The 15501-nt window shown below is 42.8% G+C and overlaps 1 protein-coding gene across 3 annotated transcripts in view; it reads right to left on the reverse strand.

The window, feature by feature from the left end:
- SMARCA2 (SWI/SNF related BAF chromatin remodeling complex subunit ATPase 2) overlaps positions 1-15501 on the reverse strand; it is a 1761756-nt gene that overhangs the window by 955857 nt on the left and 790398 nt on the right. For all 3 annotated transcript variants that reach the window (XM_085632958.1, XM_085632957.1, XM_085632956.1), the window contains exon 22: positions 12193-12279. In XM_085632958.1, the coding sequence (XP_085489084.1) occupies positions 12193-12279 (87 nt within the window). The remainder of the gene's footprint in view (positions 1-12192; positions 12280-15501) is intronic.

Consider the following 15501-nt stretch of genomic DNA (forward strand, 5'->3'; position numbering starts at 1 on the left):
GGACCCCTGCCTACTCTTAATACTCTTAATAAATGAAACAGTAACGTTTCATTTTTCTTTCTTTCAATGCATCCCCTTTTCCTTTAACCCCTTCAGCGCGGCGCGGATTCCCGCGCCACGCTGAAGGTTCGTTGCGCGGGCAGGCTCATGACGGAACGGTTCCGTCATGAGCACAGCCCAACCGACGCTCATGACGGAACCGTTCCGTCATGAGCGCCGAAGGGGTTAAGGAAAACGGACTGCATTTTAAAAAACAGAAAACTGATTTAAAAAGCAGTCACAGACATGGTGGTCTGCTGACCCCAGCAGGCCACCATCCCTGTAAGTGCTAGCCATTCCTAACGAAGTTGCAAATAGCATCTGCCTCATGAATATTAATGAGGCAGACAATTTTCGACCCCATTAGGAATCACAAACAGGGTCTGAGACACTGTTGTACATTCCTATTGCGAGTTGCAAATTGTGAGTGGCAAAATGACGTAATTTGCGACTCACAAATTGGTAGGGTCGTATATCTGGCCCTTGATGATTAATAAATCAAGTACTTGCATGAAGGCTAGGACACCACAAGCAGCTAATTTACCAACCTTCAAAGAGCTCTGCCGGAGCCCACAATAGACATTTGCAGCCATCTATGATAAGAACCAAGCCCAATGATGAAGCATGGCACCAAACATCGGTGAAGTTCTGAAGCCCTTTTTACCAAACAGGCTGCGGAATCAAAATCAACCTGTCTCTGAGAAAAGTGTCCTTTTAAGGTGAAATGTATCTTCACAGTTTGGTCTACCTTCAGTACAACATTTTGTGAAAAAATTTAAGCAACGTTTAGGTTCTTGTATGAAAGTAATTAAATGGCCAGTATTTTAATGTAACAAAGGAGTTAACCCTGAAATGGCATCAAGAAGTTTACCCTGACATCCTTTGAAATTATGCCTTGGCATCCTTTGTTGTAATAGCAAACTGTTACATAAATTAAAGCTTTTTTCTATGTATGGTGAAGATTCACACTACGATTTATCGTTTTGGTAACAAAAGAACAAGTTACTTACCTTCAGTAACACTTTCTGGTGGATAGAGTATCCAACTGCGGATTAGTCACCTTTTGAATATCCCCATGCACCAGTTTGGAAGGGAACTTTTTCGATAGCTCTCCCACTTCGACAGGGGGAGTCGGTATCTACAAGGCTCCGCACACAGCACTGCGTGATGTCACTGGAGCCATAAATAGTCGGCGTGTGGACACCAGTTTCCATCTATTTTTTATGTGCCTTCAAGGCGAGCGGCTGGAGACAACTAAAAAAAATTGTATGTGCAATTTATTAGTTTGAACCCAAAGTTTTAATACACGATTAAATATATAAAAACTAAATATACACAAACAGGCTCCTCTGGTGTATATACAGTCAGTCAACAAGGTGCAGAGTGAGTTAGTGAGGAATCCGCAGGTAGATACTTTATCCACCAGAAAAAGCGTTACGGAAAGTAAGTAACTTGTTCTTCTGATGGATACGTCTACCTTTTGAATAGAATATCCAAACAGTTCCACTACTAGTGGGTGCATATCTGTCTATACCAAAAAACTCCTGCAACACAGAACAAGCGAAATGACTGTCCCGTCTCACTTCGGAATCTAAACAATAGTGTTTCACAAAAGTGTAGAGGACCAAGTCGTTGCTTTACAAATATCTGCTACAGGGACTCATCTAGCTAAAGCAGAGTTGGAAGTCCTAGCTCTATTAGAGTGAGCATGAATATCTTCAGGGGGTATTTGTGTGCCATGGCATAGCAGATCTTAATACAAAGGATGGTCCACCTTGATGTAGTCCTTTTGTGACCTGCCTTTCCCTTTATTTTCCCGATGTACCCCACAAAAGCAGGTCATTCTGTCTTAATTCACGTGTCCTGACCATGTAGAAACTGACCGCTCTTTTGGGATCCAATCGATGTAGTCTTTGGCTGGCTGGGGAGGAGGATAGAATGTGGAAAGGGTGATGGACTGGCACAAATGGAAGGGAGTAACCACTTTATACCAACTTATCAGGGAGGAAAGTTTTAATAGGGGGTTTTACACTCAAGGCTTGCAGCTCACTAACTCGCCTTGCAGATGTTATGGCAACAAGAAAAATGGTCTTAAATGTTAAAAGTCTCAAAGGACAACTATGAAAGGGTTCAAATGGAGAACACAATAGATGTATTAAGATCAAATTAAGATCCCACTGATGCATAACTAAGGGAGAGGAAGGATATGTATTTAGAAGTCCTTTGATGAATCTTAAAACTATAGGAGATTTAAAAATAGAAGGTTGTTCTCGTAAACACAAAGGCTAAAAGGGCAGATAAATAACCCTTAACCATAGCAACTGTGCAACCCTCCTGGGACAAAGAGGTCAAAGCGTAAAATATCAGACAAATGAGCATTTAAAGGATCTAATGAATTATCATATCACCACTTAAAAAATCTATTCCTTTGCCAGCACAAACAGACTTGGTGGAGTGTCTTCTGGTGATAAAATAACATACATCACATCAGAGAGGAAGTGGAAAGGAACTCCGGTTACCCAGTTTAATCTCCAGGCATGTAGATGCAGGCTCTGGAGGTGGTAGCGTAGAACCTGCCCCTGTGCCTGTGAGAGGAGGTCTGCCCAAAGAGGAAGATGGAGTGGAGGGCACAGGGAGATGTGAATGAGGTCTGCATACCATTCTACTCGTGGCCAGTCCAGAGAGAAAAGAATTACTTGTGCCCGGTCAAGGGGAATCTTACTCAGCACTCAAGATATCAAGGGTATGGGAAGAAAAATGCAAAATAGCTGGGAGCTCCAGTTAAACTGAAACACATCCTCCAAGGTTCTTTGCACTGTATACTGCAGAACAAGAGGCATTGTGCATTCTCTTGAGTGGCAAAAAGGTCTATCTGAGGAAGACCCCAGAGCCAGAAGATGCGTAACACCATTTCTGAATGGAGAAGACTCTTGGGGTCAGCTGAAGAACACTAGTTGAGACTGCCCACATGCAGGTTGATACTCTGGCCAGGTGATTTGCTATAACACAAATCTGACCATCCTGAGCCCATCACCTTTCCATTTTACGGTGTTATTATGTCATTACCATTGGTCCTTTTTACTTTGTTTCTCTGAACATAGGGCGCCTTGCTTGCTTCCATCAGCAGAACCACATGGTGGCACTTTGTCCCCGCCTACTCCGAGGCTATTCTGACTTCTCAGCCAGAGGTAGGTGTTTATAGCAGTATCTTCCACACTATAGTATTGCACAGGTTCTGTTCTGTGATTAATCCAGTGTAGGTTACTTGCCAATTAATTCCCCTGGGGTGCATATACACACATATGCCGTTGACATCTCTAGAAGCCTTTTACCTTATTCTATTTTGCTTCTATAGGTGTTTTCCGGTAATTCACCCTTCTTGGCCTGTCCTGGGCAAGACTTTCTGTGATATTCACTACCTCGGGGGAGATTTTGGTGATAGAAAGCTGTATATTGTTTGGCCGTGCTTCATTCCCGCCGAATGATACACGCTGCAACTATTATATGGATGTTTATTCTGGCTGGGTCTGCCTTTGATGTTTGGGCATTGGTTACAAACCTGGTTCTTTAGTTGTCAAGGGTTTTATTTTGGTTGTACATAGGGCTCTCACCAATGTATTGTCTAATTGTAGGTTCCTTTTAGTCATTTGATGAAATTGTGGCTTTCCTGATGGTGTATTTGCCGAAACGTGTGTAGAGATCAAAGACGTATATTGCTGTGACCACTTTTTTATGTAGATAGGTTGCTAAATAATGTTTGAGTTGCCGGAGTTTTTTGCACAGTGATAGATTTGCCCCTGCCTTAGGAACTCCTACTTGAGCACGGGGTCTACTCTTTCTTAACATTACATCCTGAGCCCAAACCAGAGTCAGAGACCTTCTCTGCAGAGAAGAGGCAACCTACTCCCCCTTCCTTGTTGATCTACCAAATCACTGTGGTTTTGACCGTCAAAACCTGCACCGACTGACAGGGAAGGGAAAAAGGCCTTCAGAGCCAGGCGTATCACCTGCAATTCTAACTGACATATGAAACAACTGTTCTTCTGGAGACCAGATGCCCCTGATCTCCAGGTCCTGCACATGAGTTCCCCAACCTAGGGTGAAGTCATCAATTATGATTGTGGCCATCAGAGAAGGAAGGTGAAATGGTTTCCCTTGAGAGACTTCCAGTCAAACTCCACCACTGAAGATCAACCGCAGTGTGTCTGGAGATTTTGACACAGACTAGTAGATCTCCATTGTGCTGAAATCACCGACTGTGGAGGCACCACTGGAAAACTCTCATGCGCCAGAGTGCATGTGTGACCACACAATGCAGGAGGCAACAGACTTAGCAGGCACAAGACCTTCAGGACTAGGATAATAGCTCCTGAAACATCGGAATCATAGCCTGAATTTTTTAATCCTAGAATGAGGGAAGGCTCGATTCACTGCTGTATCCAGTACTGGCCCTATAAACAGTGTACTCTGACAGTGTTTCAAGTGAGATTTTGACTTGAGGGAAAAGCCCAGATTGAACAACAGAGTTGGTTAACTCCGGTTTTGGCTTTTATGAGTCAATTATCCAGGTAAGGAAATACTTGTATTCCCGACCTCCAGAGATGGGCCGCAACCACTGCCATCATCTTTGTGAAGATCCGAGGAGTGTAAGTGAGGCCAAGTGGAAAGACCACAAACTGATCATGCTGGTAACCCACCGTGTAGCAAAGATACTTCCTGTGTAAATGCAGAATAGAATGTGGAAATAAGCATACCCCAAATAGATTGATAACATCCAGTATTCGTTCTCCAGCGCAAGAAGCACCTAAGCCAGAGGCAGCATCTGGAATTTTTACTGTTTGAGAAACCAGATCAAAATACTGAGGTCCAGGAGCAGAAGTAAATGACCGTCCTTCCTGGGAATCAGGAAATAACACGAGTAGCATATTTGACTCCTTTCCTGTTTTGGAACCAACTCCACTGCCCCATTTGAAGTAGGAATTGGAAATCCTGTTGGAGGAATCAAAAATGATCTGCAGAAAGTGAATTTGGTTGAGGCAGAAAGAGTGGGTGAGGGGCGACTCCTGGAAAGGTAGGGCATACCCATTTTCTACAATATCTAACACCCAACTGTCTGGTATTATAGACCTCCACTGATTTAGAAACTGACACCTGTCATCCCATCGGGAAAGCATGCTCTAAGGAAACACTAGGGCTGCTTTTCTTTATTGTTTGCAGAGGAGGACAAGGTGGGAGATGGGGGAAAGGGAATGGCTTGCTGCCTACCCCTACCACACCCTCTGTAGATCTGTAGAGGGAGTTAAACAACTGCTGCTGCTCATACTGGCCATACTGCTGACATCTGCATTTTGAGACGCCTCAGGAGAAGTCTCTAAAACATTTGAATCGTCTGTAATCCCTTGGCTGAGATGGAAGACCCAAGGAGAGATCAGTGGCTTTACTGACATTGAATCGTTATAAAGCAGAGTCTGCTGTAGCTCCAAATCAAAGTGAGCCGCCATCAAATGGTAAATCCAAAAGGGTATTGTGAACGTCAGGCGAAAAGCCAGAACCCCTTATCCATACATGTCTACGGATGGAGTTCGAAGTATCTATTACTCCTGCCACAGAATACATCATATTCACACTAGACTGTATTGCTTGGCAGGCTGCAGCTTGCCCATTATTAACAATTCAGAGAAATGACTCTACATCTTCAGGTAATTTGGGAATAACCACTTGTTCAGAATCTAGCAGGGCATTTATGCATCTCCCTAGACGGCAAGTAGCATTAGTCAATTTAGGAGCCATGCTCCCAGAAATGAAAATCTTTATAGCGGACTATTCAACCTCCTTGGAATTCCTATCCACAGGTGAAGTTAGAAATGATTAGCTTAGACTTTCACGACCCACCAAAAATTGGCTCACGACCCAGCGTTTGGGAAGCATGTTCTAGAGAGTTGAGACATCAACAACGATGGCAATGGCACCAGTGAAGTCAGAAGTGGCACCTGAGTCAATGCTTGAGATGTCCTCTTTCTAAGAACTTCCATCAAAGTCAAAATCGGCCAGGGTAGCTTGGCCATCAACATGAAAGGCATAAAGAGAAATTGCTGGTAAAGCGCTGAAAAGCCTCTCAAAGAATAAACAAGAGGACCCATGGGGCATCCAGGCTCACCAGATGGGACCATTGCCCAAATAAAAAAACTGAACAAAGCATTCAAGAAGTGACTGGGATCAGTACCGAGAGCCGGGAAAGCTGGGTACTCCTGCTGAGGATGAGGCATTGGATCTCAAGCCATCTTCTTATCTGATACTGCAGGATCTGGAGTCTGAATGGGTGCAGGTATTAAAGGTGACGTCAGAAGAGGCACCGGAGATGGAGCAGGCAAAAGCTCACGGTCTTCTTACAAATTTGGCTGTGGAGAGACTGACATTTGTGACGTGTCCTTAGATGACCGACGTTGGGACTCATGATGCTGTTTCTTCTTGCGCTTCTACTTCGCGGATTTTGAATAGTGAGGAGTTGGTGATTTCGATCGAGGCTGAGACTAACAGCGACCTCTCTTTTCATCCCTTGAGCTGGCCATGACAACTTGGCCTTTCTCACCTTCAGGGCCTTTGGATTCATTCTCTGACAATTGTTGCAGGCGTCGACATCATGGTCCGATCCCAGACACATGTCATGAGGATCAGTTATAGACATGTGGCCGTTAAAGTCCATAGAGGGTTTAAAACCTTATTTGGGAGGAGGTGACAACATCAAATAAATTGCATTCCAAATGAAGAAAACATTGAAAAACTACAGCACGCCAACGAGGGCTCGTTATGGCTCTGGTGACGTCACGCTGTGCCGCTTGCAGAGCCATGTCGATATCAACACCCCCTGTCGACATGTGAAAGGTATAAAAAAAAAAAGTCCAAGGTGGAGCATAGGTATATTCAAAAGTTGAGGAATTCACGGGTAAATGCATTAATCAGAACAGTGTTGATTCTGCTACTCTCCCGTCCACCAGTCATAATTTGGCTGCTTTCATAACGGAGCACTAGTTAAGTAGCCTGAAGGAGAGTAGCTCTGAAAAACAAAGGTTGGCTACACTTCAGATAACACAAAAGGAAACAGACTAATGATGCCCATGAAAGAAGCTACTGCATTTTCCATTAGAGAGTAGTTTTCCATTCTGGTTTACTGATCAAACTAATTTTACACAGATCATTGAGTTTTAATCCTTGCTTAACAGGTTTTAATCAGTGGAAACCGGCTCATCCTGCTTTCAGAGCAGATGTCAAATGCATTCTGTGTGTGCGCTTGAAAATAGCACCTGTTTGCAGACTAGGCCCATTGAGGCTCTGGGACCACTGAGGAATTTACTGTCCGAGTCCATTACTGCCTTGGACCATGGGCGTGTCCGTGTGTGTACATACTATCTCTATAGCCTATCACCCTCGGTACAGGCCACCAATAGATCAACTAGGCAGACAGCCGCAGCAGGTTCAACTTACCTCCAATTCCACAGGGAGAAGACAGTCACCCACTGGGATTTCAACTCCCTATTCAGACACCAGCACCAGGATGTACCCACTATACCACTAAACACAAGAAGGAAAGTAATTTAATTCTTTCTGATGGTTCTCCCTGTCTCAATCTGATGTCATCTGTGTCATCATATGATTCCATATACCAATTCACTACCTGATTCCTCATCTTCGATGGGCAACCATATAATGTAGTAAATAACCTTATTGGCAACTTATATAGATATAGGGTATACTAGATCACCTACCTACCCACCTAATACTAACTAAATAACTCAGCAAAGATTGGTGAGATTAGCCACAAACTACTGGTCACTAAGTCACTCCTGTAAATCCAAAGTAGTAACAAACCCTGAACACCAACATTCTATTATTGCAGAAGGATGTTTATAGGATTGCATCTTGGCAAATCTCAACTGATGACTCAATATCAATCTTATAAAAAGGAACGTTAAAGCAATCTATCTAGGCAGAATTCTGATTCCAACTCACTTCTTTTCTCTCCTTTTACCTCTCGGATACTCATAAGATCATAGAATCGGAGGTCTCCTTACAGAATCAGCATAGGAAGTGAGATTGTTATATTTCTTAATGTATAGGTTGCTCTCCCCCCTCCACTCGACATTCCGCGCTACCCCACCCCCGTTTCTGTCTGCCAATTGTGAATTGGACCGCCTTCCTTGTGGGTGTGTTGTCAGCCGGGGAGTGAATTCCTGCTCATTGAACTCCTGGAGACCATGAACCTGGGGTTTCTTGTCCCCCGCCCCACCCTCCCTTCCTCCTTCTAACCCCACTGTGTCTGTGTTTACTTGCGGTTGTGCCACCCTAGAGATGACCATTTGGACAGGCTGAGTTGTTTTATTTATTCAATAATGTTCGCCCCCTGTTGTGGCGAGCTGTCTTGTGTTCCACTACATTATGTTGCAATATATAAAACTATACATGAAAAATTGCACTTGATTCGAAAATATTCTATACTGTTTCCTCGCATTTCTTTAGAATGACCCTCTCCTTACCTTCCATCCTCTGCATGCCCCTCTCTTTGAATATAGTCTCAATTCACATGACTGGCTGCCTTATTTTGTATTGTTTTTCTGCAAAATAGCTAAACCTCATTTCATAGATCACGTCTACTTCTATTTTAAATTTTTATATTTATTGGTAATTAAAGTGCATCAACCAAAAAAGAACGTACATTTCTCATATACATGGCAATAGGAATTACAGACATCAGTCCAGAGATCACATTCATGGGGAACAGCAGGTGTGTGCGGCATGTGCTTGCCAGCAAGAGACAATTTCAGAACTTCTGCTTCTATGAAACTATATCCATGCAACCAATACTTAATCTCCTGTAGCCCATCTAATCCTCACACCAATCATCTGCATGAACTCACATACCTCCCCCTACTAATAACACCAACTCGTTTTCGTTGAATCTACCACAAAAAAAACTGGAATTAATGCATGGGATAGTTTCCTGAGCACACAAGGCTAATACAAAAAAAGAAAAATCTAAATATTTTATGAATTGATTTAGACCTCTACTGAGGTCAACAATAAAGAAATTCAAACAGACATTCTTACATTTACTTAGTTACCATAAATTCATCCAGTGACATTACAATGGTAAAAGAATTTATATACATTATTACAGACAAATTCATTTAGCTGAAAATTATTAAGAACCAACAACACCTTCATCGTAAATAAATTTTCCTAGAACAAGCATTAATAGTTCTTAATTTCCATAAATTCTTCAATTGCTAATAAAGTGGTAAAAAGGATTTAAAAAATGTATATAAATTCGTTTGGCAGGGAGTTTATAAGAGCCATCATTTCCATCCACCCGTAATGACGTTATTCATTAAACGTACAGGATTTAAAAAACTATATCAAGCCTCTACTATCTCTCTGGATATATATGTATCATGTGAGCTAGATTTTGTTCCCCACCATTACAAAGATTACAAGTTCCTGCTTTGCGAGTAGAGTTTTCCCAATCTTTAGAATAGGAATTCAAAAGCAAGATCCCTAAACGTAGCAAAATGATGCTTCGTCGCACGCTATGAGCGAGAGTGAATTTCAAGTAAATCTGATAGATCTTATAATCAAGGGAAGCAGCATAAGACCTAAAATGCGATAGCTGTGAACAGTGGGCTAAGCCTAGGTCAAAACTAAGATAGGGGTCATATTTTTAAAAAAGGTTTTCAAGTGACTACACGACCAAGTCAATACCAGTGAAATTGTACACTTAAAATACGATAGAGCTACTGCACTTTTTTTGTTAAATGTATTTTTACCCGAGCCACTCTCAAAAGTTTCAAGTTTTAATAAAGCTCTTACTGTACCTTTTTCTGCATGTAGTATATTATATGCCCACCTAATTATATTGGCCAGGGCAATTGTATACGCACTCGTCAAAGACAGTTCTAGATGAAGAGCCTGGACTGCAGTGGCCTGACTAGTATTTGTTATTTTCCACAGAAATTTCCCTTCACATTTATTCAAAAATTGCCATTTTTTCTGGAAAATATTCTAGGGCATATGTCAGAGTAGGTGGGATCTTTATATGCTAAATTTCTAAAATAGCTTGTAAAGATCACTTTCCTGAATAGGTGTACCGATTTTTTGGGGCACTTACATGGGATGTAGCTTTTGAATCTAGGTGGCGTGGAGGAGAGTGGTTTTCCAGTGTCTGTGAGAACATTCGCCCTAAGTAAACCTGCTCCTTTGCCGTTTCTACTGGTTTAGCACACAATTCCCAATTAAAATGGATATGGTGCTTTTTTCCCTTAAAATGGACCACTTTTGTCTTTAAAGTATTTATTTTCAAGAAGCTTTTTTCAGTGTAGGCGAAAAGAGCATCTAAATTATGTTGTACGCCTATCGGGGTTAAGTCAAGATGACAATGTTGTCGGCGCACATTAGGGTATGTATTACAAATGAGGCTATTTTAGGTGGGACATTTTTTATGCCTACTAGACATTCCGGTAGGTCACTTACGTACATGGAAAAAAGTAAGGGGGCCTTGGTAAGGCTGTTCGAAGTAGAAATCTTATCAGTTAGGCCCTTTTCCCCTCTCATCTGCACACTACAAAACACTGTAGTATGTAGGGTCACAATTAATCTTAATAATACACCAGGAATCCCCATTTTCATCAGCTTCCTCCATAGGCAGGGTCTATCAACCTTGTCAAAGGCTGTAGAGAAGTCCACAAATAAACTATATACTATCTGTGACTTCATTACTACATATTTGTCGATTATTGATTGTAGGAGTGCAATGTTTTCAATCACTGAGTGCTTTGGGCGGGATGCTGCCTGAGCCATTGGAATCACCCCCTTGCTTGCCGCAAAGATTTTTCCAGTTGCGTCCTTACGAACAATCCGCCTGTAATTGCCCGGAGAAAGTCTTGAGCCCTTCTTCAAAAGGGGAATGACAATGCTCCCAGTCCACAATTTTGGTATTTGACCAATTTTATATATGTAGCAGGATAGAGGTTCCAGAAATTTACCTCAGGGTTATTTTTTAGGACAGTGACTGGGATCCTATCTGGACCCATCGCTGATAATTATCTAAACCACCTGATATATGATACGATTTGTTCTTCCGTTGGGGCCCTTATCCCATCTTCTTCTTCTTGGTCGTTCGTCAATTTCCACGGAATTATTTCACAGGAATATTCCGAATTTGCCATGTAATGCTCTAGAAGATACTTTCCCCAGTAATTTTGAGAGACTGGGTTTGCTGTTGGGGGTTTTTGGGCACTGGTTGCTTTTGCTATTAATCAGCAGAACTGTTGTTCATTTCTTTGGGAACTTGCTATCTGCAAGTCAATCCAGTTTTTATCCATAAATTCTTTTTTCCGGTTAGTTATTATTTTCTTTCTTTTTTTCTGTAACTTAGAGATTTATTTTTTCCTAGAGTCAGAAAAGCTTATGAATTGCTGTCTTATTAAACTATTCTCAAGGCTAATACCAATAACCAATAAATCCCTCAATTAACTACTAACTTTGTGTCCTAGACTAGTGTGCTACACACCACAAAATGCTTCAACGCCTTGTCAGGGGTAGTAAGTACCATATAACTGCACGTACCATACAATAGACACTTCATAAAAATATGCATGGATGGTGGATGTATATGCACATGCACTACATAAAGTCAAATATATTGGCTTTGCCAATGGATGTTCATTTGAGTATAGTTGGCAGACACTAATATTGCAATCAGTAAGTAAAATAACTTTGCACATAAGGGATTACAAATTAAAGTTGTTTTCCAATGTATTTAGTCATGAGTGGATTGATTTACATTGTAATGCTATGGTGAATTTATATTTTATGAAAAGTTGTTAAAAACCTACTATGATGTCTGTAATTTGGTTATCACGGACGGTTTTTAGCATTTGCAAGAACTCATTTTGAATATTAAGTATTTTCATAGTTTCATGATGAACCAGAAATATGAGTGTATTTTCTCAATGAAAACAGTTACTTAAGTATTGCTGATGTGCACTGAATCAAAAGGTGGACATGCAATGCACTGGCTCAGCACAACATTTACCCCAACATGTTCAATGCTTTCTAGCCTGTCACAGTGCAGGGAATTCCAAGTAGAGGGAGCACACTTACCTCAATATGCTGAAATATGTATGGGTGGTTGCATATTTTTCTCAGTTGCATGATCGTGTTCATAAGAGTCTTCGCTCCACCTTTGCCCTGAAAAACAATTATAGATGCAAGCTTACTGAGGCATACCTACAGCTGAACACAAAGCAATTCATTATTTTAATTCTGGGGTCTCCAATCTTTTTCGGAACATGAGCTACTTCTGTAAAATGAAAATTATCCCCAGCTATGAATATTATTACCCTTGTAATAGTAGCCGCATCAGACTACATTATATTAGCTGCCACACTATGCAATAGTAATGGTAGTGATCACCTCATTGCATCAGGCAGGGTTTCATGCAGTAACTTAAAGTCTTTGTTAATTTGGAATCTCTTTGAATAGGTAATACATAACAGGTGTAGCTACAATGCTCATGGCACCAAGGGAATAATAATAGTAGTAAGTCTCAACTCCATGATTTAGCGCTCTGCTTTAAAAGAAGTTTGCAAATTCAACCATTTGGCTCTAAACATCTTGAGTTCTGCAAATACGCACATTTTCTCCCAAACAGACCCTTTTCAATTTGAGTATAAATATATTAATTCAGTCAAGCAAAAGCTTTCAATTTAGTAAGCTAGGTATTTTTTTCCCCTCGCAGTTTTATATAACGCAAACTTCCCGAAGGTATCAGAGCGCTTTACATGAGCACCAGTTGCGTTACACAATGACACATTCATTTATGTGAGGCATGGGTAAATTAAGTGATTTGCCCAGAATCACAGGCTGTTGAGCGTCATTGTCGAAACTTGAACCCGGTTCCCCAGATTTGAGATTGACCACCCTAGCCTTAAGACCACATCCTCTCCCTGCAAAGAAAACTACTCAAAGGTAGCTGAGAGATACCAGTAGCTCATGAGCTACTCTTTTGAGAAGTTTGTTTAATTAAAAAACCAGAGGCAGCCCTTGAGGGTTTGTTTCTTCTTTAGTGGAAAAAGCTGCAACGGTGCTACATTTTCCAAGACAGAGTACAGAGAAAAAGCAAGGGGCCACTGGTAGGAAATCTATCAGCAGGGTACATCTTCACTCTACTGTCCAAAGAAACCTTTACTTCTTCTCACTCTGCTAGTCGTAAAGCAAAGACCAACTCTTTACTCTGCTGTGTGTTTGCCCACAAAACGTGAAAAAATTAGGTCATAGTTATTTTATGTTTTACTCTGATATATTAATAAACGACTACTAAATATTTTCCGTTTCAATCCAAACTATGTCTTGAGTATTTTCCCAGCTATCTGATAAAGAGACCGACATTGGTACCAAAAAAGTCTAGGGCCCTGAAAAGGATAACCTTAACCCTAGATGTCGGTTCGCAGAACGGGGAGGATGGGTGGGTAGGTGAGGAATCTAACTAACTAATGTTTCTTACAGATACATCGTTGTAGGAAAGTAGGGTTCTGCTTCCTATGGTCACCCCCACTTTTTGCTTTTGCTTCACTGGTTTTCGACTTAGATGTGGCTGTGGGCCTGCTAATCAGACCCACAGCCCAGCTGTTCTCTCTCTAAATTCATACTATGTACTTTAGGTACATAACCCAATTGGTAAGGATCAACTTCTAGGGCCCTGTACATTGTACCTTAGGTACCCAGGGCATAGGTGTACCCTAGGCCTACCAGGGGCTGCAGCATGTATTATGCCACCCCTGGCTGGCCTTCCATTATGACACAACTGGCTGATCACTCAGCTGGGGCAAGGTGGTGTAATCACCCCTTGCTTAGGTGTAGTATTCCTATACCTGCCTTATATATAGACACATGGGTAACCTATCAGTCACTCCTATGGCAGTCCTTAACAATCCTGAAGGCAGAGTGCTTGGTAACATGTGAGATGGTGCTCTAGCAGGAGCTGAGCCTGTCTGCAGCTTTCGGAACCATGTCCTTATAGCTGTTCTATGATATCGCCTACCATATACTCTTAAGGTGCCTTATAATCCTCGCGGTTATGGTAACTATGGTTTGGCTTTATCAAAACATGTCGTGTAAGGTGTCTAACACTTTGGAATACAACCCCCACACCATTTCTGGTGATGAGGATAGTATTCCTCCCTTCTAGAGGGAGAAGACATGTTGAAGACCTACTACCCGGTTAAAGTTAACCAGAGCCCCAGCATCACCAAATGGATGCTGCTGCCACAGACACAAGTCTGACCATCTGCTGCTGGGAGTCCTTCCAGCGAGGGAGGCTTGGACAATAGGTTTCCTGCCTTGGGAGGTGCTAGCACCACCCTAGACAGGCCTTAGTGTATTGGGGCAGGGAGGGATGAAAGAAACGAGACACTGCCTGGGGCACACAAGGTGTTCCACGCATAGTCCAGTTCAAACCGGTGCTGGGGTACTCCAGCCCCAGTCCTGGCGCGAAACTGGACAAAGGGAAAGGGGTGTAACCACCCCCCTCCCTGGTCCCACCCATAGGAGGGACCTAGCAGGTAACCCATCCCCCCAGATTAGTATAAGAGTGGGAGCTGAGTCCCTAGGACTTTGGATTATCCTGAAAACTGAAACTTGAACAGAAACTCTGGACCTTCGACATTCGACTACGGAAGAAGACTGAAGAATCTCCCTTGTGGCCAAGGAGTGGCCACCCTGTCCAAACAGGCACCATCAAGCGACCTGTCGTTTGCTTTGCCTAAGTTCTACGAGGAACCGACTGCAGAGCCCGACCAGCGCCTTGACTTCCAGACTTCTCCGACCCTGATCCACATCCACAGCAAAGCTGAGATCCGTGGAGGCGACGAGAGACGTGGGACCGGCTACCTGGGAAAATTGGCTACTTGCTTCCAGCGCAGCTTCTGAGGCATCCTCGAAAGTGTGCTCTGGGGATTGAGAAGCCCCAACCCCGAGCACCATCTGCACCGAAGATCAGCCCTCCACACTCGACGAGTTCTGCGTGGGGCCCTTCTGCATTTTCCTGCTCGACGCGTCTGTTCGGTTGCTTGCCCGTTGGCTAGTGACCTCTGCGACGACGAACCCTTGACTTTCCACTGCTGGTTTGGCTCCTCCAGACTGGCCCTTGCTTCCCTGTGAAAGAGAAGCACCTCAGGCCTTCCTGGTCTGCAACAGAAGCGAATCCTTCATTCTGCGTGGGTTGCACTTGCCAAGGCTTGTGGTGTCCAAACTCGACATCGACGCCGCCGACAGCAAGAGCACTCGTGGGACAGCTCGCCTCCTGGTTCTGGTCGTCCTCGACGTCTCCTGGTACCCGTGGCTGCTGCGACGAGCTTCACCTCTTCACCTGCATCTTCATGACATCGCCTGGTTCCTTCCCGGCTCCTGGCT

The sequence above is a fragment of the Triturus cristatus genome, chromosome 2_1, assembly GCF_964204655.1.
Source record: "Triturus cristatus chromosome 2_1, aTriCri1.1, whole genome shotgun sequence".
NCBI classification, from domain to species: Eukaryota; Metazoa; Chordata; class Amphibia; order Caudata; family Salamandridae; genus Triturus; species Triturus cristatus.